The following is a 22,888-nucleotide window of genomic DNA, read 5'->3' on the forward strand; positions in this document are numbered from 1 at the left end:
GGATGTATACATCATATGGCTGTTATATTGGCTAAAATGTATGGAAAATTGTATTTACTAGGTATAATATTAGACCAGATGTAATAATGCAAAAGAGCAGGTATGAACTGAAACCCAGTTTGAGAGGTGAGGTCACTGAAACACAGAAAACTGTTTTAAGGTGTACCTTTGATGTATGTTAGTTGATGTTCACAGTCATGTTCATCCACACATATAACTACATTTGTGGGTAAAAGAGATGCCTCAAGTATGCAAAATGGCTAACATTTCTTGCCTTAGTATTAGAAATATGCTAGACTATTTAACTATTTATTTGTGTTTAATTAATGCACAACACCATGTTGTCTAAGATGTTATGTTGCCACCTACACACTGGTGTCATCCTTGGTTACTCCATCGCCTGAAGACGGCATTGTCAGCGTGTTTCTGTGACAGGAAGTTGTAAACAGACAAACTTGAAAGTAAGACGGGATCGACAGTTCTTTGGCTGAAAAAATGAACAGTTGCATGTAGACAAACGTGAAATGATATAAAAGCATTTAACTGGAACAAAGCATAACCAAATTCAGTACAGATGTGTTTATAAAATAACAAAGTGCCACAATTGTTTGTTTTTTTTTAGAAATGTTAAAACACTGTTTGATTTTGGAAGATCAGAATCATTGATTTCTTAAGGCTCTTGAATATGTCCTTTCCTAACTTTGTCCATGAGGGCTGTACTCAGTTTTGGCTATTTTCTTTCAGTTTTCGCTGACTACTTGACTTAAATCTTGTTTAATCTGCAAGTAAATTAATCATCAGCCATTGCAGCCATTCCCCAACTCTCTGTGAATGACATTCATGGTCTTTGATCAGTGCTTGTTGATCAATGGTCAATTTGCATATTAATGATCAAGGAACTGAACTGACAGCTCATTGTTCACTCAGTCACTTCGATGAGTGACGAAACCTTTCTCCCACTGAGAACGCTACGTCCAGATGAATAGAATCAACCTTTAGGGATTTACTGACCTGGATGAGCATCAAGACAGTCACCAGGAACATCGCTGCTAACCAAAGTTTGGTTTTGTTTTGTTGTTAAACCAGAGCGCACGATGCGAGGAGCTTCACCTTCACGCAGAGAATTTGTCTCGTCGAGTTTGGGAGCTGCTCATGCTGCTTCCCACCTGTCCCAAAATGTTGCAGGCCTTCCAGAACATCTCAGATGATACGGTCAGTCATCCTGTTTAAATAAGGGCTCTTCAAGAGTTTGTTGTTGATCGGGCAAACATAGAATAACTCAATTTGCTTTTAATTTTGTGTTTTTATTTTGTCTGAAGAATGGCGAGGGTTTGTGTTGGAAGGAGCTGCTGAGGATTAAAAGTCCTCACAAGCTGCTGTACGCTCTAGAGATCATCGAGGCTCTGGGAAAGCCCAATCGACGCATCCACAGAGAGTCAACAGTAAGACAGATAAAGGATTGATGGCCTCTTTCTGTCCGCAGGAGCCGCTGCCAAGTGTGGAATCTGTAGATGTTAATATAGGGACATGAGTCGATTTAAAACAAATTAACTAAATGGTAGCACCATTTACTGCGACTATAGTCTGACTGTAGACACTTTTGTTTTTTAAATTGAGCTACAACTTGTAATGCCAAATATATTTAAATGTAAAGTCACTAAAATCAATATGCTGGGTACTAGGGCTGCCACAAACGATTATTTTGATAGTCGACTAGTCACCGATTATTTTTGCGATTAGTCGACTAATCAGATCATCCATTGGACGTAAAACGTACAGCTTATTGCACCAGCAGCATCTGCTCTTATATAACTATCATTAGCTTACAGCTTTAAGTGTTTAAGGTATGTGCTAACTAACAATAAAGACAAGATGATAGTTTATTAAATTTTAATAACATTTGCAGGTTGTTTCGGTGAGTTTAATAAACTCAGCCGTCTGCTCCTTGCTATCTAAAATATAACAGGACACCGGAGTAAATTCTCGAGCATCTCACACTTCTGATAATCAGCTGTCTGCTTGACGTTTATTCAGCTGTGTAAAAACTTTAATCTCAGCCAAACCGATTTACTCAGGAACAAATAAAATACTGAAAAAAGCCAAATAATAACATTTTTAAGTTATCTAAGTGACTTATATATGTTTAACCTGAGTAGTGAAAGACGGCGGTGGGTTTGAAAACGATTTGCCAGGAGTCCGGTGTTCTCACGGCTCTAGTGAGCCTAGCCCCCGGCTCGCTATCGACCTGGTGGTTAACAGACGTCTCCGAAAACGTCGGAGCGCTTTTGAAAATATGAGGTGTCTTGATAAACTGAGCAGATATTTGAGGTTTACACAGCTACATTCTCGCCTGAAAATATGTTAAACGTTTATTTTGTGACCCAGAAAGAATAATAAGAGAAATATTAAAACTACCTGCCACCATTGTTGGAAACTGAGCAGGGCCGCGCTATGAATTCTGGGATAGGTTGGGCCACGACCCATCCTTCAAATCTGGGGAAATGAAGGACGCATTTCTGGGCAGCATTTGTCGGAGTGTTCGAATTTGGACAGTCTTCATCGTGTGACTGTAACGTAATCGGCCTACAAATGCGGGCACAGGAGGATGCAGTTCCTGAATTTGGAAACAGCTTCTTCTTCTTCAGGGTTTAACGGCAGCTGGCATCCTTGTACATGCAGTGCTGCCATCTTCTGTTTCAGTCCGTTATTACACTCTTAAATCCTACTACTTCTGCGTCTTTTGGGATCTTACAAAGCTTCAAACGACGCGTCGACTATTAAATTAGTCGTCGACAATTTTGATAGTTGACGTAATTGTGACTAGTTGACGTAATCGTGGCAGCCCTACTGGGTACTCTGTACAGTACAGTGAAAAAAGCTTTTGCTCCTTTCTTTAAATATTTGTCACACTTAAATTTTTCAGATTGATAAATTGATAAAAAAGATAACCCAAGAAAATATAAAAAATAATTTTTAAATCATGAGTTCATTTTTAAAGGGAAAAAAGCTACAAGACTTATGTAAAAAAGTGTTTGGCCCTTAAATCCAGAAAAGTTTGGGTAGTTTCTTTCCCCCTATTTGGACTAAAGCCGGCATTAAAAACATAAATAATGACACTTTTACAGTGCAATGCGTGTTTCATGTACAACTTGGCATCATCGTTTAAAAAAGGTAAAATTGTGTTAGTGACAATATTACTATTTTACTTAGTTCTTGCTTGTTCGTTCCCAGGGCAGCTATAGTGACCTGTATCCAGACTCGGACGACTCCAGTGAGGATCAGATAGAAAACAGCAAAAACACCTGGAGCTGCAAGGTACAGCACAAGACTAACTCAAGCAGGATGGAAATCAAATTCCTCTCAATCGTGGCTTTAATTGACTTCTTCTTCTTCTTCTTTAGTTTGTTTCATCTGGAGGTTTGCAGCTGCTTTTGGAAATTTTTAATTCGGGCATCCTCGAACCCAAAGACCAAGAATCCTGGACAGTGGTGAGACAGTTTAGTCTACCTTTGTCATTTTCTACAGTTTCAGTAGATAGTAGATGTATTTTATGAGCATATTATTGGACAGACTAATATAAGTAAGTGTTTGGTTTGATGTCCTTTTATCTATAGTGGCTGCTGGACTGTCTGGCCTGCCTGCTGAAGCTGATCTGCCAGTTTGCTGTAGACCCTGCAGACCTGGATTTAGCCTACCACGATGTCTTCTCCTGGTCAGGCCTCTCCGACAGCCAGCGTAAAAGGGCGTGGCCAGGCAAATCACGCAAATCCACTGTAGATCATGGCAAAGGCCTGCACATCCCTCGACTGACTGAAGTAACTATTCCAGCTGACTTGTAATGCTTTGTAGCAGAAACTGCCAACAGGACGTTTCTGACTTCTGGATGTTTATCATCGGCTCTTCTGTCTGTTCGCAGGTGTTCCTCAGCCTTGTTCAAGGCACCAACCTGATCCAGCGACTAATCAATGTGGCCTACACTTACGACAACCTTGCACACAGGTTTGCCACACAAAAGCTCAAAAATGTGTTCTTTACTTTTAAATGGACAGCATAGTTGACATGTTGTTTGTTTGTTTGTGTTTGTTTGCAGAGTTCTGAAGGCTCAGTCTGACCACAGGTCTCGACACGAAGGTAAGGATTTTACATTTTCAGACGGTGATCGTGCTAAAAATGTTAAAAGAAGTAAGCTGGTGGAGTGTGACAGTAATGTTTTACCCACAGTGACTCACTATTCCATGTGGCTGCTGGTGAGCTGGGCTCACTGCTCTTCAACCGTGAAGTCCAGTCTGGCTGACAGCGACCACCTGCACGACTGGCTGAAAAAACTCACCCTTCTGATTCCTGAGGTGAGTCTAACACTCACAGCTCCATCACAAGTCAAGAGATATTAATTTACTCCATAAAAAGAAGAAGTTTTCTTAATGGTCTTGTTCTTCCTTGTGATGTTGTATGACAGTATAGATGGATCATTTTTGTGCTTTCTTGAGCTCTCAATAGCATTTTACCAGGACAGTGGATGTCACAAATATTAATCCTTGATGAGTGTTAAAGAATCCTCACCAGACTTTAAAAATCATTCACATCTAAACTGGTCCCAGTCACACCTCTGTTAAAATGTTCATGAATTTTGTTCCAGACTTGTTTTAGAAATCTTTATAACACTCAATTCAGTTGTTTGTGTAATTACTATTACAGCCTGATGGGGGCGACAAATTCACATTTCTTTGTGGATAATTTATGCAATTCAGTTGTTGATTGTGATGCCTGAATGCTTCAAGTTTGTTTCATACTTCTGTCGGATCCTCGCCGTATTAGCAGCAGGGCAGTAGAGCACAAGCAAGAGCCAGTTGGGAATTTTTACAATTGTGGTTCAGACTTAAGTCGTTTAATCAGCATGTCAGTATGCTTCGCTTTATCATCATTTTGTTGAGGTGTGTTGTTTTTCTTTGTAGCCGGCAGTGAGACACGAGGCATGTAACGGCCTGTACAAGTTGTCTCTGTCAGGTTTGGAGGGAGGAGAGTCCATCAACAGATCCTTCCTGCTGCTCGCCGCCTCCACACTGCTCAAGTTCCTGCCTGACGCCCAGGCCCTCAAACCACTAAGGGTAGGTCTCACACTCAAGTAGCTCAGCCTCTTAAAGGCAAGTACTTGCATGGAAGCGGTACGTGTGTCAGTACTCCTCAGAGGCAATGTTGGACTCAGTTTGACCTTTGCTACTTTGAATCTGGTTTGTTTCTACTAAGCCTTGTTTCTCACATTGGTTTAATGCAGCAGAACCTGACATGCACTCTATTAGATCACATCATGAGACTTTCATTGGGATGTTCTTAAGCAGTAACTGTGCATTTATATTTGCAGGTCGAAGACTACGAAGAGGAGCCTCTGTTAAGGACAGGCTGTAAGGAATACTTCTGGCTGCTCTGCAAACTCATCGATAACATCCACGTTAAAGATGCGAGCCAGGTGGGAACGTCAAACCTCAATGCTGATGATCACACCAACCTGTTGATTTAGTAGATTTGAGTTTGTAGCAACGTTTTGATTTTTGTATTGAACTGCTGCTAGTATTGATCTGTTTGAACTCACAGAAGGTCTCTCCCTCTCTGTCGCTGGCCGGCTCGATGCAGACCACCCTGCTGGACCTGGACGCTCTTGCCCGACATCTTGCCGACTGCATTAGGAGGTCTGATTTTATGCTCAGTATACAAAGATTTAAAGGATGTTTGCTGAAAGTTCATGCTGACAATATTACTGATGGCAGTGGCTTTTAAAATGAAACCAAATGGCAAATTTCTACAATCGATACTGCTTTGATGTAAACACAACTCTTTCACTTCCAGCCGTGAGATCTTGGACCAACAAGATGGAACAATCGAAGACGATGGCCTGACAGGGCTCCTTCGTCTTGCCACCAGCGTCCTCAAACACAAGCCTCCTTTTAAGTTCTCCCGTGAGGGGCAGGAGTTTCTGAGGGATGTCTACAACCTCCTCTTCCTCCTCCCCAGTCTGGTCGACCGTGCTCAGCCCAAGTGCAAGTCCCACGCTGCAAGGGCCGCCGCCTATGATTTGTTGGTGGAGACCGTGAAGGGCTCGGTAGAAAACTATCGGCTGCTCCATAATTGGGTCATGTCTCAGCACATGCAGGGTGAAGAGCTTCACTTTTTGATTACTTTTATTTGGTAGTTTATTTCACTTCTGTGTACTGTGTTTCTGTCTGTATATGCAAGCTCTGTGTCAGTAGTCCTCTTGGTCAGTGATCTGACTCAATTTAAGCTTTGCCACAGTGAATCCAGTTCTTCTACAAGACATTGACCCACAATTGGGACTGATGCTGAAGAGACTGGGACACTTTTTGTCAGAACTATGTTGTGAAAGTGTTTTAAAGAGCACTATGAGCTGAAACTGTCTACAAAGCTCTACAGAAGTGCAGAATCCTATCATTATTTTTAACTTAACTTTAGATATGTTTTTACACCATGCCTAATTTTAATCATAGCTTTAACAACCAGATTACTAGAGGTGGGAATCGCCATCCATCCCACGATACGATATTATCACAATACTTAACGCACGATACGATATTATTGCGATTTTTAAAAAAATAAAAAAATTTTGCGATATTCAGATTCTGTGCATAAAGGTAAAGTTTATCAATATTCATTTTATCTAATATCAAAGTCTCACACTCAGTCTTTCTCTCATTTCATTTTTATTGTTGACAAACTGAACGGTTTGTATTACAGTCTAGTCCAACTTAACTGAATCAACCATCTGGTACAATTATAGCTATTCTGAACTATGAAATTTATGAAAACTATGCAGCCCCTTCAGCAACTGAAGAATTTGAAAGTAAATTAAAACAAAATATAATTTTACATTAAATAAAGTTTTAAACTTAATTAAAATAAAACATGTCTTAAATTAAAATAAGTAAACTGTCATGTTTATTGCTGCCAAAAAAAAAGTTAAACACATTTGGACAGTGAAGGAATGTCAGGATTCTTGCTCAGAAAAAGGATCAACATGCTCTGAAGTCAGAGCACAAAAACCTTTTTTGTAACAAAATATCGATTTCTGCTGTCCCTGTATCGATACAATATTAGCAAACAAAATATCACAATACTACACAGTATCTATTTTCCCCCCACCCCTACAGATTACCAGACTGTTCTGCAAGTTTAGTTTGTTTTAAGGCCATCTGTAATTATGTCGGAAAAGGTTTTAGGCGAGTTGGAAATTCCATTTGCAACCCAATAATACATAGGTGTCAGACTTTGGCCCGCAGCGTAATTACATTTGGCCCGCGAAGCCATATCAGATTACTATTAGAGCTGGCCTACTGGTATTATACAGCTAATATATATCGTTTAGTATTAAACTTTGCTTGTTCCATATTCAGTTTTTCATATATTCTTATATCTGGAGGAAGATTTTTTTTTCCCCCAATAAATATTAATGTTAGCCCACGACTTTGTGCCAGTTTTGAATTTTGGCCCACTGTGTATTTGAGTTTGACAATAATGCAGCCGCCAGTTTGAATAATTTAATAAAAAGACAGGTGTGACACAGAACTCAAACTTTCTTTTAATATTTGGCTTCTAGGCTCTCATGCTCCATACAAGTGGGACTACTGGCCCCATGACGACGTCCGGGCTGAGTGCCGCTTCGTGGGTCTGACCAACCTGGGAGCAACATGCTACCTGGCCTCTACCATCCAGCAGCTCTATATGATCCCGGAGGCCCGCCAGGCTGTCTTCACTGCCAAGGTCAGTATCTGAAAGATTATGTTACAAGAACGTCATTAAAATTCAAATGGCACACAGGTCCTCACCCTCTGTGTTTGCGTGCAGTACGCTGAAGATATCAAACACAAGACAACACTGCTGGAGCTGCAGAAGATGTTCACATATCTCATGGTGAGTTTTGATTTTATTACCTCTGCTATCCTTTTAGTCCTTCCCTTCTGTCTCAGTCGTATTTGTTTAAAACTACAGTCACTAGTAGAGTAACTTTTAACACCCGTTCAGTTTCTGAAGATCAGGACGATTGGACTTTTTTTTCTGAGCACCACAGATGGCAAAATCAGAAGGTTTGGTGAGATGGATTATCTGTGTTAATCTGTTTTCAGGAGAGTGAGAGAAAAGCATACAACCCCCGGCCATTTTGTAAAACCTACACAATGGACAAACAGCCTCTTAACACCGGCGAGCAGAAAGACATGACAGAGTTCTTCACCGACCTCATCACCAAGATAGAAGAGATGTCCCAGGAGCTGGTGAGCAGACATCTTCACATACACATCATTATACACAAATAATGATGATTTCTTTTGATTTCTTTTGCTTCCAAAAGAAATCTGTAAATTGTTCATAGAAAGAGAAGGTGGGTATAACTTAAGAGGGAAATGGAGTTTAAAAATACAAAGTACTAGAACAACAACGATGTCTATCTCAATTGCAGGAGTTAAATTATGGAACAGTCTAACAGAAGAAATAAAAGAAAGTAAAAACATAAACGCAAACATTTTTTCTGTAAAACAAAGGGGGGCCCAGCAAAAAAAGTTTGGGAACCACTGACTTAATGTATCTTAATTATCTACGTTCACAGAAAAACACAGTGAAGACTCTGTTTGGAGGTGTCATCACCAACAATGTGGTGTCTCTGGTGAGTGTGGGAATTGATTTTGAAAGGAGGAATATTAAATTGAAGGAAAACTGTTTTGAGAACAACAAAGCACAACTGAACTTCGTGTTTATTTTAATACCTCACACAGAATGTAGTTATTTTTAAAACTACAAAGGTTACAGTAGATGAGTTAAGGGTTCCACAGACTCAGCGTGAGGTACATTTTCTGCCATTGTTTTTTCTCACTGTTCTGTGTCTCCCACAGGACTGTGACCATGTCAGTCAGACTGCAGAGGAGTTCTACACAGTCAGATGTCAGGTGGCAGACATGAAGAACATCTATGTGAGTGAAACTCACCTGTGATTCTTACAGCTTCAGCGGATATCAACCTCTGCCACATAAACACTCCTGCACAAACCACAATGGTTCTGAAAAGTGCAGTCCATGTTTTTTTTTCTTTGCCAGCATAAATGTTTAAGTTTAAATTACTTTTTTTTGTTTTTGTTTTTTTATATACAGAAATCTTGTATGTAAATGATACTCATTAGAATAAAAAAGAAGAATAAAGCAGGGTTGCTACCATTTACCGATGCAGTATGGTTCAGCTTTCATCAGTTTCATATTCAGATCCAAAATGATGAGTTAAAATGCTCATCTTGAGGGTTTAGAAAAAGGCCATTGCTCAACAAGGAGTGATGTCACATGCATCTTTTGCCAACTAAGAGAGAAAACTTTTGTCTTTTGTTCTCTAAACCAAAGTGCACTGCAGACTTTTCCTTCTTTGATGTATTTGTGCTTTGTTATCTTTCCTCAGGAGTCTCTGGATGAAGTGACCATCAAAGACACTCTGGAGGGTGACAACATGTACACCTGCTCACAGTGTGGGAAGAAGGTCCGCGCAGAGAAAAGGTTAGAACGATTTAAAATCCTGAAAAAAATAATGCCCCTCTCTCAACACAGTGTCTCACCGTGTCTCACTGTGTCTCTTTACACAGGGCCTGCTTTAAGAAACTGCCTCGCATCCTGAGCTTCAACACAATGAGATACACCTTTAACATGGTGACCATGATGAAGGAGAAGGTCAACACCCACTTCTCCTTCCCCCTGCGCCTCGACATGACGCCTTACACTGAGGATTTCCTCATGGGCAAAGGGGAGCGCAAAGAGGGTTAGTTTCTGTTCACCCAGTCGGACATTTATTGTGCAGGGCTCTAGAGTGCAACCAATTTGGTCGCAAATGCGACCAAATTTTTCAGTGGTGCGACTAAAAAAAAAAATATTTGGTTGCACCTGTGCGACCAACTCTTCGGGTAGCAAAAAAAAAAAATCTGCAACCTTCCCTGTGGTCAACAACAGACCAAACAGCAAATGAGAGCAGGTACACGGATTCCACACAAAGACGTAAACACAGAACGGACCCGACACTTCAGAATCAACTTTGTCTTTCTCGGCTTTCTCACCCGACGGCCCGTAGACGGACACGCTGTCGGAGCTTAGCGATTCTGATGCGTCCGCGCTGTGATTACGTCTTTTTGCGCTGATTCTGAGCTGCAACCAAAATTCACCGAGCCAGCAGCAAAAGAAGCAGCAAACTGCGCTTCACGTTTGATCAATGTCGTCATGAATTTTGCTGTTTTGCTTCCACGACTATTAAAATCCCACTTCATGCACGGCTAGCTCTCTCTCTCTCACTCTCTGTACTTCAAGAACAGTTTCCCGTCTCCAATCTCTGTTTTCTGTATTATTCATTCGCTTATTATTGTTTACAGCACTGTCGGCTGCTGTCTTTTTCTTTTTTTCACTTAAATGACCTCGGACAAGAAAGCCTATTTTTTTCTGTTGTTCAATACTGAAGAAATTTAAACTTTATATGCAGAACATTGTAGAATATTTAAGGTTATCTGCTATAAAAAGCCAGACCAGGAAAATCTCCTTCATGTTTTTCTGTGTTTTATTCTCAGTTACTTTCACACAAAGGCATCTGCTGTGATGTTCACAATTCTGATGAAGTCAGTACTGATAAATGATCAGAATTATAATATTTCTGACTGTCTGAGGCGAAGTTGAATCGAATCGGGACTTTGAAAACCGGAATCGAATGGATTATAGAAATTAGTGATGATACCCAGCCCTAGTGAGCAGCCTAGGCACGACAGAAGTGGATGTAGCTGTAATAGGAAAAGAACTATTGCTAACTTTTCTGTTAAGTTAAGGCCTGATCCTTCTGAAATTCATAGCCAGTGCTCTGACACGGTGTCATCAATCTTTGAATGCTGAAAAAGCACAGTGTATCCAGAAAAACAAATTATATTATATAAATTATTATAAAATTTGTGTGCGCCTAACTGTTGTGCCGGTACGCCTAACTTTTTAAAGTTAGGCGTACCGGTACGCCTAACTTTTTAAAGTTAGGCGTACCGGTACGCCTAACTTTTTAAAGTTAGGCATACCGGTACGCCCATGGCAAAAAGTTAGTCTAGAGCCCTGTTGTGTATTGATGATTGTAATTGACTCTTGAAGTGTTGCCTTCCGTGTGCCTCAGGTTTTCGAGAGGAGGGTGAAGCAAAGGTCACAGAGAGCTATGAGTATGATCTCATTGGCGTCACTGTGCACACGGGCACAGCAGATGGCGGCCATTACTACAGCTTCATCCGGGACATTGTCAACCCCCATGCCTACAAGAACAATAAATGGTGATGGATGATGCAGATTAAAGTTTTAATAATAATAAAGTGAGTGACTGTCATAGGACGTCACCATCTCAAAGGTTTATCTTGTCCTCCAGGTACCTTTTCAATGATGCAGAGGTAAAACCCTTTGACTCGGCTCAGCTGGCCTCTGAGTGCTTTGGTGGAGAGATGACGGTATGAGCGAGAGTTGCGAGATAAATACTACCACTTAATTCCACGTGTGATCTCTAATTTCACCTACTTTATTTATCTTTTAGACTAAAACCTACGACTCTGTCACTGACAAGTTTATGGACTTCTCCTTTGAGAAGGTGAGGAGAATTTCTGGTCCATTTTTGTAGTTTTTATCCTCTGTTTGATCCAGAAGGTAACAATGAAATGATAATCAAACTTGCAGACACACAGTGCCTACATGCTCTTCTACAAGAGAGTGGAACCGGAGGACGACAATGGGAAGGACTTTAGTTTTGATGTCTCTCCTGATCTACTTGAGGTACTGACTGTGCTTTTTTGTTTTAAACGTAGCAGATCTCTGTGCATTACTCTTATTAAATCCCCCATTTAAATGCCCAACTCTCTCTTTCAGTGGATTTGGCACGACAACATGCAGTTTCTGCAGGATAAAAACATATTTGAACACACCTACTTTGGGTGAGCATAAATCAGTTTGTATTTTTGGTCACATCTTATTGGCCTTTTTGATCACTACTCACTCAATGGCACGACTTGTCATTGTTTCAGCTTCATGTGGCAGCTCTGCAGCAGCATCCCCAGCACCCTGCCAGACCCCAAAGCTGTCTCCCTCATGACTGCCAAGGTGAGAAGTAATACAAGCATTTAGCTATTATTTTCTGGCTTTTATTGACTTGAAACCTGGATTTTTGAGAAAATGTATAAACTGTAATTGTGCGAATTACTTTTTAAAATAAAAATACTTTTTTGTTTTTACTTTACTACTACAAAAGTACAAAAAAATGGAACAGTTCTCTCTTAAAATAAGAAAACTAGCTACTTTGGGTTTTGGGTAAAACACGCTGGAATAACAGCTGGCTGAAGCCCAATCTAGAAAATGAAAGTGGGTAAAAGTTTCTGCATCTTTTACTCAGAAATATGTTATTTAATCTATTTTCTAACTGACCGCATTTTCTAAAAACATTTATACCATGCTGCATGATGTCACTGATTTGCAATGCTAATTAGTTTAACTAAAACTTGCTTTTCTACTGTTGTTTTTTCCCCTTTCATTTGCAGCTCAGCACATCCTTTGTCCTTGAAACTTTCATTCACTCCAAGGAGAAGGTAATGCACACTCATCCTGATTACTGTTATCATTTTCTGAGTGTTGTTAATTTGTAAAGATCAGTGGAAAGAAAGGGGAGGAGGAAGGAAGCGACTGATAGACTATGTTAATCCTTTCTGCTCTGCTACCTGCAGCCCACCATGCTGCAGTGGATTGAACTGCTGACCAAACAGTTCAACAACAGCCAGGCCGCCTGCGAGGTTTGTTTTAAACCTTTTTATTCTGGTGATTACAGCAAAGTAAATGGATACTGTGAATAAACTTTGATCATTATTTTTCTGTTTCAGTGGTTTTTAGACCGGATGGCTGATGACAACTGGTGGCCGATGCAGATCCTAATAAAGTGTCCCAATCAGATTGTCAGACAGGTCAGGGACAAGTCATAAAACATCACTGTACACAAAACAAACCTCAAAAAACAACAACATTCACAATACTGAAACTGGACTAATGTGCTCAAAAATGCTAATTATGTAGCTAAAGGGGAGAAAATGATGTGGCACGACAGAAGGGTAGCAGCAAGAGTGAAAGGATGTATGGTTTGGAGAAGGTGGCTCTGACCTAAAAGACAGGCAGAGCTCGACGTAGTGGAAGATTAGAAAACTAGACAGGCAAGACTGAGAATGTTTAGACATGTGCGCATATGGGACAGTGGATATATTGGATCCCAGGCAGGGGTTAAAGAGGAAAAAAACAGAAGGTTCATTTATGTAGTGAACAAAGACAGCAGACAGACGGGGTGATTCTAAGAAAAGGGTTAGATTGATGTGGAGGAGACGATGCTATACCAAAACGACTCAAAAGCACTTATATTTTATTTTTTTCCGATGTTTATAGCTATATTGTAACTCTGTTTACGGCATTCTGAACTTATTGTCAGTGAAAGTTTGTCTTTAAATTTAGATTTAAATTTAAATTTTCTTGTTTTAATTTGTTGTCTTCCAGATGTTCCAGAGGTTGTGTATTCACGTTATCCAGAGGTTGCGGCCAGTTCATGCTCATCTCTACCTGCAGCCTGGCATGGAGGATGGGTATGTCACTCATTATTGTGGGACAGGTTTCCCTGATCGAAATATTTTCTCCAAGTTTAGGAGTCTTAAAGTCGTCCATTAAGGCCTTTTCACACCGAACATGTAAAGTCTGTGCAAATATTTTGTGCATTAAAAATTGTTTTCAACTAATCCATTCTTAATGTAGCTGTTCATGTAAATTCACTACACTTATTATATATAGATATAGATATATAGATATATAGATATAGATATATAGATATATATATATCCATCCATACAAATAGATCTGACCAATTGGATGACTGCATTTGGCAGCAAGTGCGCTCCTATGTCGATTCGTGCATCGGTACTGAATATACACCGAGTTCTCTTTCATAGCATTCATTTCGTGTCTCACTATGAGACTGCCTCCTGCGTGACTTCATCAGAAGCTTAAATGCCATTACGCCAGACGTTACAGCAGGGGTGGGGGAACTCTGGGCCTCAAAGGCCGGTGTCCTGCAGGTTTTAGATGTGTCCTTGATCCAACACAGCTGATTTAAATGGCTAAATGATGCCTTACAGGCTGGCTTAGTGACACCCATGTCAGGAGGGACTAGTGCCTCCCTGTATAATAGGCTGACATAGCGTTAGATGTCGTTCAAAAACCTCTTCTCGCTTTTCGGAAGGAACTGAAAGCCTTTAAGATTGTATTGTTTTGTTTATTTTATTTCTTTTCCTACTGGGATAAAGATCAAATAAAGCAAAAATGAGGAAAAAAATCGACCAAACTGTTACTTAAAACACTGGCCCAGAATTTTACAGTTCATCCCTGCTATCTTTATTGCTTAGCAACACAACCCACTTAAATCTCATGTGGTACATTTTTGCCATGCAAGGCGTGCAGCACAAACACAGTGTTGTGTCTGTGAAATCAGATGACCACACAGATCCAAGCAGGAGCTTTGTGTCACTCAGTGTCTGTGCCACACTAGACTCTGAGGAAAAAACTTGTGGCTCCACATGAACTAAAGGGTTTAGATGTGTCATTAGATACCTCAGTCTCCAGTCTCAGAACCTCTGCTCCTGTGTCTGTTCAGCTCTGACGACATGGATGGACCAGTGGAGGATATCGGCAGCCGGTCCTGTGTCACTCGCTTTGTTAAGACCCTCCTCTCTATCATGGAGCACGGCGTCAAGCCTCACAGCAAACACCTGACGGAGTACTTCGCTTTTCTGTACGAGTTTGCCAAGATGGGCGAGGAGGAGGTAAATTGAGTTCTGCAGCCTGAAATCACTTAATGTGGAAAAAAAAAATTAAACCTGAAACTATTTTGCTTTTTCTTTGGGCCTTTCTTCTCAGCTAACAGTTGACACAGCATGATTTTGAGTCCTTTTTTAGTTTCATAAATGTGGTTTGGTTATTTTTCCCCTTCCTTGTTAAAAACGATTAATATTTTTTGTGTTTTGTGTCCACAGAGTCAGTTCTTGTTGTCACTACAAGCCATTTCTATCATGGTGCATTTCTACATGGGAACAAAAGGCCCTGAGAATGTAAGCTTTCACACTGCTTATATTTAAACTCGTTTATTTACAGTAATATTATCAAAGAGATATTTAATCTGAATGGTTCTCAGTTTCTTTGTAATATTATTTGTCTTTTTTAAATGAAGTAACACCCAGCCTTTAGTTATATTGTGTTTAGAAGACATGACCTAATTATAAGAAGGACCTAACCAACGTCCTTCTCAGCCTCAGGTAGAGGTGCTGTCAGAGGAGGAAGGAGAGGAGGAGGACGAGGAAGAAGACATCTTGTCTCTGGCTGAAGAAAAATATCGTCCTGCAGCTTTGGAGAAGATGATCGCACTCATTGCTCTGCTGGTGGAGCAGTCTCGCTCTGAGAGGTGCGAGTATACAACATGCGTGTATTTTTCTGTTTAGATGTACAATTCATGCTCATTAGAATTAAGCATTCAAGCAGCCACTGCGTTCTCCTCTCTGTCCAGACATCTGACTCTGTCCCAGAGCGACATGGCAGCGCTGACTGGAGGGAAGGGCTTCCCTTTCCTCTTCCAGCACATCAGAGATGGCATCAACATCAGGCAGACCTGTAACCTCATATTTAGCCTCTGTCGCTATAACAACCGGCTGGCTGAACATGTATGTTTGTAGGAAATGGACTGAGTAAATGTTGCAATGACTGCCACCTATACAAGCGTAAAATGCATCCGTTTTAATTTTCTCATGTTGAATGCTTCTCTCTGCAGATTGTGTCGATGCTCTTCACCTCAATTGCAAAGCTGACTCCTGAGGTGAGCATCGCAGAAATGAAACTGGGGTTAAAATCACCTTTATTTGAAAAACCAATCGAATCTAGCCCTTGTTCATTTTGTTTGAATAGATAGAAACTGAACTATCTATTCACATTTGTTAACTTGCCTTTGTAATAACGCTTAATAAACCATTTTAAAATATGGTGTAGTGATACAAAAATGATTTTTCATGACACCCCCTTAAATTCTGTTAGGCTGCCAATCCTTTCTTCAAGCTGCTAACAATGTTGATGGAGTTTGCGGGTGGACCTCCGGGGATGCCTTCCTTTGCTTCCTACATTCTCCAAAGGATCTGGGAGGTAAACACTGACGCACTAAATCCTTTTATTAGATCTAAACAAATGGAAAATATCAATGTAATATGTAGTTATCATTATTTTGTTAGATACAGGTCTTCAAAAAGTTGATCAAATGTCATTTACTAGAAATAATATTACCGTATTTCCCGGACTACAAAGCACACCTGAATATTAGCCGCACAAGCTAAAATCAGGGGAAAATCCTGTTTTGTACATACATTAGCTGCACCTGACTAAAAGCCGCAGGTGTTTCAATGTTGACTTATCATATGTAAGAGAATATGCACAAAGGGAATTGTCAGGAAAGAGATGGCTGTTTGGAGACACAACAACATAACAATAACCTACAGCACACCAGAAAAATAGATTCGGACTACCTTTTAGGCTCAGGTGCAGTGACACGGCTTTAACAAGAAGAAAAGTCAGTCATTCACCACCATCTTCCTCTTCTTCCTGCGCACTAAAACCACCAAAGTCCTCTTCTCCAGTGTCTGATACGAACAGGCTCAGGATGGCTTCGTCATCCACTCTCAGCGTCTTTCCTTCGTTGTCACTTTCAAAACCAAACAAATCCTCGTTATCAGAGTCGAACACCCTCTGAAGGGCAGTGGCGGTGTCCTCCTCTCCATCATGCAGCAGTCCAGCCCTTCGAAATCCGTTGGTGATCGTGGATGTTTTCACACTTTTCCACGCTGTCAGAATCCACCGGTGGAGTTGGGCATAACTTGCTTTTAGCAAGTTTATCGCCGCTCATCATCCACGCCTCCCGCTGAACGCGTAGCGCTACTTTGAAGTTTGTTTTTCGCGCTACATGTACGGCACTATGTTGCCTGGCGGACGGACATGTGACCAACATACCACTCTTGAACCCCGATACTGTGTGTCTAATCACATGCCCTTCCGCCAGGCAATGTAGTGCCGTACAACAGCGGAACAAACAAAACAAATCGTCTTACGATATCACAAAAATCATGGACAATCCACAGAAAAGCCACCTGACTAAAAGCCGCAGGGTTCAAAGCTTGTGCAAAAATATAAGCCGCTACGGCTTATAGCCCGACAATTACGGTAGTTATAATTTTGGGGCTGTGCCAAAATTTGATCCTTTTAGACTGGACAAAACTATACTGCATAAAAATATGGTTTCCTTTGTTTATAGTTCAATAGTTGCTTCCAACGTTCATTTCAACATTTCAGGTTGCTTAGAAAATTTCTGTTTCTGGCTTTGTTATAACCCCAAATTGGTTTTTTTAACCGTAATTCCATGCATGGATGTATGGACATGGAACGCTGGACCAACTCTTTATCCTGTCAAATACAGTCAAAGAAAGATGTACCTGGGTCATGTGGGAGTTTGCTCTTCCAGTTTACACGTGCTTTGTAGACTTGAACCTCGTCCCTCAGGTGATTCTGTCCTTCAAGAATAGTGGGTGTCTGGCTCATATTTAGGAGCTATTAGATCCCTGTACGAGTGCAGCGAGAGCTTGGTCTGCATTACTGGCAATAACTCGTACTTTTCAGTGGGTGTGGGATTTTGCTCGGGCTGCCCTTTGCTCCTAATTTCTAGGCGTAGCCAGATGGTGGAATCGCATCTCTGCTTTTTGCAGATGACGTGGTTCTGTTGGCTTCATCAGGTTGTGGCTTCCACCCTGCACCAAGCGTTTCATAGCAGATTGAGGCAATGGTTCTCAGCTGGATAAGGGTGGAATGCCCACTCTGGCTCAGGGACAAGTTGCTGCACTAAGTAGAGGAATTTAAGTATTTCTGGTTCACGAGTGAGAGTAGAGTATAGCAGGAGATTGACAGACTGCCGATTTATCGGTTGATCTATGTCCCCACCCTCACGTATGGTCATGAGTGTTGGATAACGACCAAATGAATGAGATTGGAGAGAATTTCTGCTGCTTGTATCTGCAAAGGGTGGCTGTGCAGGGCTCGCAAAATCGCTAGCCCGACGTCCCGGAGCTAGCGATATCTCCGGTGGGGCGACCAAAATCTATCTCAGCCCCGCCCGTCGGGTTATCATATAGCCCGACGGGCGGGGCTGAGATAGATTTTGGTCGCCCCACCGGAGATATCGCTAGCTGCGGGACGTCGGGCTAGCGATTTTGCGAGCCCTGCTGTGCTTTCCTTCAAGGAGGGGTGAGGAATTCAGTCATTTGCAAGGCACTCAGAATAGAGTTACGATTTTTCCACATTGAAAGGACCCAGCTGAGGTGGTTTGGGCATGTCCTACCAGGATAAGGTCCTGAGGTGTAGGCCCAGGGCATCCTGGAGAGAGTTCCCCTGGATGAGCTGGAGGATGTGACTTTGAACACGGGCTTCTGGGTTTCTTTGCTTGGGCTACTGCCCTTGTGACCCAGCCCTAGATAAGTGGTGGAAGATGGATGAATGGAATGAGATCATACATGTAGTTGCAACTGGTTTACATCTTATTTATCAATAAAGTAAACTTGCACCATATGCAGGATCAAAAGTCAATAAAACCAAACAGAAAAAATTAGGTCAGTATTTAGGATTGCCATTTTAAAATGAATATACTGCTCATAAAGTCTTTATTAAATATATGCTGTCTCATCTGTGTGCCTTCTGTCAGGTGATTGAGTACAATCCATCCCAATGTCTGGACTGGCTGGCTGTGCAGACTCCCAGGAACAAACTGGCCCACAGCTGGGTGCTGCAGAACATGGAGAACTGGGTCGAACGCTTCCTGCTGGCACACAACTATCCCCGAGTCCGCACGTGTAAGGGCCTCTGCATTGTCTCATTGTATTTAGTTTCATGGGTTTTTTTAACAAACACTGAACAGGGAGTTAAACCAACTACAAATGAAAATACATTGTGCCAGTGTTTAAAAAGGTGGATTAAATTCTGAAAACTGAGAACTTTAGAAGCCAAAATAAATATAACGTTAAGTTTTAAAAACAAAATTCTTAAACTAAACAGCCCTTTAGTGTACACAACCTAATTTTTTACTTTGACTATATAGATATACATTCTTCCTTTATTGTTAATGTAAATAGAACTTTATTAATAGTGTAACCTGCTTCTTAAAATAGCCAGGGCTCTTACAGAAAAGAATATCAAGATTGAATATGATGGTTAAATAAATTTCTAAATAAATCTGTTCACTGGTTTCCCTGATTTTAAAGAAGCTTATTCAAAGAGATTTGCATGATTCACATTTCCTCATTAGTCTTACATTGGCTGTTGCTGCAGCACTAAGTTCATCCATTGTTGAAATGAGCGTTTTTAGCTCCCTGTAAGCTAAATTTCTTCTGATTGGGCTTCTGTATTGACTACCAGAGCGATGTCTGAGATGACCATAAAAAAATATCTGCAAACTATGAGACCATTCAAGTCCAAAAAAACTCAAGCCTGTTTAATAAGAGCAGAGTCAATAATGAAAAGACCTTTAAAAACAACATGTTTAAATTAACATGAGGCACCACTGCAGTGACAGTAGTCCTTTGTTTATGATAGCAATTGAATCTCTCTTCTCCCTCTAGCTGCTGCATACCTCCTGGTCTCCCTCATCCCCAGCAACTCCTTTCGACAGATGTTCCGCTCCACACGCTCCCTCCACTTGCCGACCCGTGAGCTCCCACTGTCCCCCGACACCACCGTGGTTCTCCACCAGGTCTACAACCTGTTGCTAGGGCTGCTGGGACGTGCCAAGCTGTATGTGGATGCCAGTGTTCATGGTACTACCAAACTGGTGCAGTATTTCAGCTTCATGACTTACTGCCTCATCTCCAAGACGGAGAAACTCATGTTCTCTGGCTACTTCATGGACCTCTGGAACCTCTTCCAGGTACATCTTTCTTTGACTGTGAAGATATTTTTAAAGAGTTTTACCGATTGTACTTCAGTGTGCGTGCCCGAGTCTTAGGTGCAGAATTTAGAACTTTTTTCTTTTTCTTTCACGTTTTCAGCCGAAACTGTCAGAGCCCGCCATTGCAACCAACCACAATAAGCAGGCACTGCTGTCCTTCTGGTACAACGTTTGTGTGGATTGTCCGGAGAACGTCCGGCTAGTGGTGCAGAACCCTGTGGTGACCAAAAACATTGCCTTCAACTATATCTTGGCTGACCACGATGACCAGGAGGTGGTGCTATTCAACCGTGGCATGCTCCCTGCCTACTACGGCATCCTGCGCATGTGCTGCGAGCAGTCGACTGCTTTCACCCGCCAACTAGCATCACACCAAAACATCCAATGGGCCTTCAAGAACTTGACTCCACATGCCAGCCAGTATCCAGGGGTGAGAGGACAGTCAGACTTCTAGCAGTGATGTGACTTTATTGTCCATAGCACTTTGAAAATTCCCCATCTAAAAGCAAAACATAAAGAAAGTCTTTAATTGTTAAAGATTTTGCTTTGGTTATGTTTATTTGTGATAATGTAAAAATCATCTGATGTGCTTCTCCCTGCAGGCAGTGGAGGAACTGTTCAATTTGATGCAGCTGTTTGTGGCGCAGCGAGCTGAGATGAGGGAAGAAGAAGTGGAGGACATTAAACAATTTAAGAAGACCACTATTAGCTGCTACCTCCGCTGTCTGGATGGGCGCTCCTGTTGGACCACACTTATCAGGTAAGAACACACACACACTTTTATCACTGAAGGTCTGAAGCTTGTTTTTGTAACCTGGTGAAGATGTTTGATACAAAATGAACAACAGTTTCTGTGACAGTTTGGAAAGTTTACTGACTTTACTTTCTCTGTGCTGTTCCTCTCAGTGCCTTCAGAGTTCTGCTGGAGAATGACGAGGACCGACTGTTGGTAGTCTTCAACAGAGGACTTATCCTAATGACTGAGGTACAATCAGGTCTCTTCTAAATATTACAAAAAGAATTGCTAAATTAAGCTATCGTCTCATCTTTCTGTTGCCATAATCCAATTCATTTTCATGCATCATCTGCCTTTTTTGGCATTATATTTAAAACAGGGAATCATTAAAATCTGGATTTAAAAAGATCAAATTAAATATAGTATACTACAAGTGTATTTAAAATATGTATATGTACATGAAAATAAGATTTGCATTTCATTGCTTACTACATTGTTTTTAACCTTTCCAAATCTAATGAGTAAAGCTTTATGTACTGTTTGTTTGTTCCCTGCAGTCCTTCAACACTCTGCACATGATGTACCATGAGGCGACAGCATGCCACGTCACTGGAGACTTGGTGGAGCTGCTCTCCATCTTTCTTTCTGTCCTCAAAGCCACCAGGCCGTACCTGCAGCGCAAAGGTGTGCACCATCCCCTACTGTGTAACAGGGCGAACACATGTAATAGTAACACAGGTTAAACAGTTAAAACGAATAGTTTGTCCGTCCCACTGGCACCAGGTGCTTGCTCAAAGAAGGTTATGTGATTGTTGGGCTTTTCTCTATAATTGCAGGATCTTTACAATATCGAGGCCCTTGAGGCCACTGCTGTTGTGATGTGGCGCTGTAAAAGTAAAATGAAACTGTAGTTAATGCAACATGTTAACAAGAAGTTAGGCTCTGTAGGTGAATTCCAGTTTTCACTTGATGGTACGTATGCAAAGCTAGAAGCTGTTTGTGGTTATTTTGCCGGATTTGAAATGGTGCAGCAGTGAGCTACACTGACTCGTACAGGAGTGTCCGGTAGTTTTTTAGTCTTATTAATTGTTACTAATTCATTGTGCAGTTGCTGTGTTCTTGTTCATAAAGAGGTGTGGTTAGTTGGATGATTGTTGTGCGATCACTACTTTGATTTTTGCCATTAAAAAGGAGATGACCACTGAGTGTTTGATCTTGACAAACCTCATATGCATCATACGAAGACATTCAACCCCAGGACAGCATTACACTACAGAAGAGTTGATCTGTCTGGCATGAAGTAAATGAATGTGCAAAAAATGTGACCTTAGGGAAGATGAGATGAGATGACCTTTGATTGGTGGGAAATGTGTTTTATTAAAGCAGAAAGTGGACAGTGCAAAGTTACATAGCAAAAATTAGAAAAACACTGGAATAGGATAAGAATAAACTGTACACAATAGAATAGAATAAAATACAAATGCTGTGTACAACTGAGTATAATACAACGATGTCAGAAAAACAACGAATGCCTAAAACATATTTGGAGATGCACTGATGCACAGTTACTGCTGCAAATGTGAAATATTGTTTTCATAACAAAACTGAGCAGTGACTTTAGTATCTACTCAACAAGTAGATACAAGTGAAACAAAAGTGCTCTGATACTGGAAAAAATGAGTTGCTGTACATCCTCCTTTATTTGACAGCTACAGATTCATATAGTAAATACAAATGTTAAATACTTCATCATTTCACCAGACTTCACCGTTTTAATAGTCTTCATTTTTCTCAGAACTGCTTTGGTTTTTTGTTGTTTTTGTCTTTTCTTCCTTTGCTCATGCCGAGGCTGCTGGCTTACAGCTGGCTCTGATCTCTGGATAGCTTTAACTTCAGCCATTTTGTATTTTTAGCTCCTATAAAATGACAATTTTTTTTGTGTTTAGAAATTATGACACACCAACTTTAACCAGTGAACATGAAATGTCCCTGAATCTGACTCTCTGAACATCCAAGCAGCAGCTCTGGTACAGTGTACCAACTCCATTGGTTACAAAGGGCTGTGTTAGAGTAAAA

At 40.9% G+C, this 22,888-nt stretch overlaps 1 protein-coding gene across 2 annotated transcripts in view; it reads left to right on the top strand.

Annotated features, from left to right (window-relative positions):
• Positions 1-22,888, top strand: part of usp34 (ubiquitin specific peptidase 34) — a 66,883-nt gene that overhangs the window by 36,410 nt on the left and 7,585 nt on the right. The window contains exons 29-69 of one of the 2 annotated variants that reach the window (XM_085164281.1): positions 1,087-1,212; positions 1,320-1,442; positions 3,232-3,315; positions 3,402-3,488; positions 3,615-3,815; positions 3,917-3,999; positions 4,091-4,131; positions 4,222-4,346; positions 4,953-5,105; positions 5,360-5,464; positions 5,590-5,684; positions 5,842-6,146; positions 7,604-7,767; positions 7,852-7,917; positions 8,130-8,276; positions 8,609-8,665; positions 8,892-8,969; positions 9,442-9,536; positions 9,623-9,795; positions 11,170-11,320; positions 11,413-11,491; positions 11,575-11,628; positions 11,715-11,810; positions 11,904-11,968; positions 12,059-12,134; positions 12,569-12,616; positions 12,752-12,817; positions 12,905-12,985; positions 13,563-13,648; positions 14,710-14,878; positions 15,089-15,163; positions 15,362-15,513; positions 15,616-15,769; positions 15,877-15,921; positions 16,137-16,241; positions 18,838-18,985; positions 19,751-20,055; positions 20,177-20,506; positions 20,679-20,836; positions 20,983-21,061; positions 21,370-21,496. In XM_085164281.1, the coding sequence (XP_085020407.1) occupies positions 1,087-1,212; positions 1,320-1,442; positions 3,232-3,315; positions 3,402-3,488; positions 3,615-3,815; positions 3,917-3,999; positions 4,091-4,131; positions 4,222-4,346; positions 4,953-5,105; positions 5,360-5,464; positions 5,590-5,684; positions 5,842-6,146; positions 7,604-7,767; positions 7,852-7,917; positions 8,130-8,276; positions 8,609-8,665; positions 8,892-8,969; positions 9,442-9,536; positions 9,623-9,795; positions 11,170-11,320; positions 11,413-11,491; positions 11,575-11,628; positions 11,715-11,810; positions 11,904-11,968; positions 12,059-12,134; positions 12,569-12,616; positions 12,752-12,817; positions 12,905-12,985; positions 13,563-13,648; positions 14,710-14,878; positions 15,089-15,163; positions 15,362-15,513; positions 15,616-15,769; positions 15,877-15,921; positions 16,137-16,241; positions 18,838-18,985; positions 19,751-20,055; positions 20,177-20,506; positions 20,679-20,836; positions 20,983-21,061; positions 21,370-21,496 (4,957 nt within the window). The remainder of the gene's footprint in view (positions 1-1,086; positions 1,213-1,319; positions 1,443-3,231; positions 3,316-3,401; positions 3,489-3,614; positions 3,816-3,916; positions 4,000-4,090; positions 4,132-4,221; positions 4,347-4,952; positions 5,106-5,359; positions 5,465-5,589; positions 5,685-5,841; positions 6,147-7,603; positions 7,768-7,851; positions 7,918-8,129; positions 8,277-8,608; positions 8,666-8,891; positions 8,970-9,441; positions 9,537-9,622; positions 9,796-11,169; positions 11,321-11,412; positions 11,492-11,574; positions 11,629-11,714; positions 11,811-11,903; positions 11,969-12,058; positions 12,135-12,568; positions 12,617-12,751; positions 12,818-12,904; positions 12,986-13,562; positions 13,649-14,709; positions 14,879-15,088; positions 15,164-15,361; positions 15,514-15,615; positions 15,770-15,876; positions 15,922-16,136; positions 16,242-18,837; positions 18,986-19,750; positions 20,056-20,176; positions 20,507-20,678; positions 20,837-20,982; positions 21,062-21,369; positions 21,497-22,888) is intronic. The other variant, XM_085164282.1, reaches the window with a different exon arrangement.

Source organism: Neolamprologus multifasciatus, chromosome 6 (assembly GCF_963576455.1).
Source record: "Neolamprologus multifasciatus chromosome 6, fNeoMul1.2, whole genome shotgun sequence".
NCBI classification, from domain to species: domain Eukaryota; kingdom Metazoa; phylum Chordata; class Actinopteri; order Cichliformes; family Cichlidae; genus Neolamprologus; species Neolamprologus multifasciatus.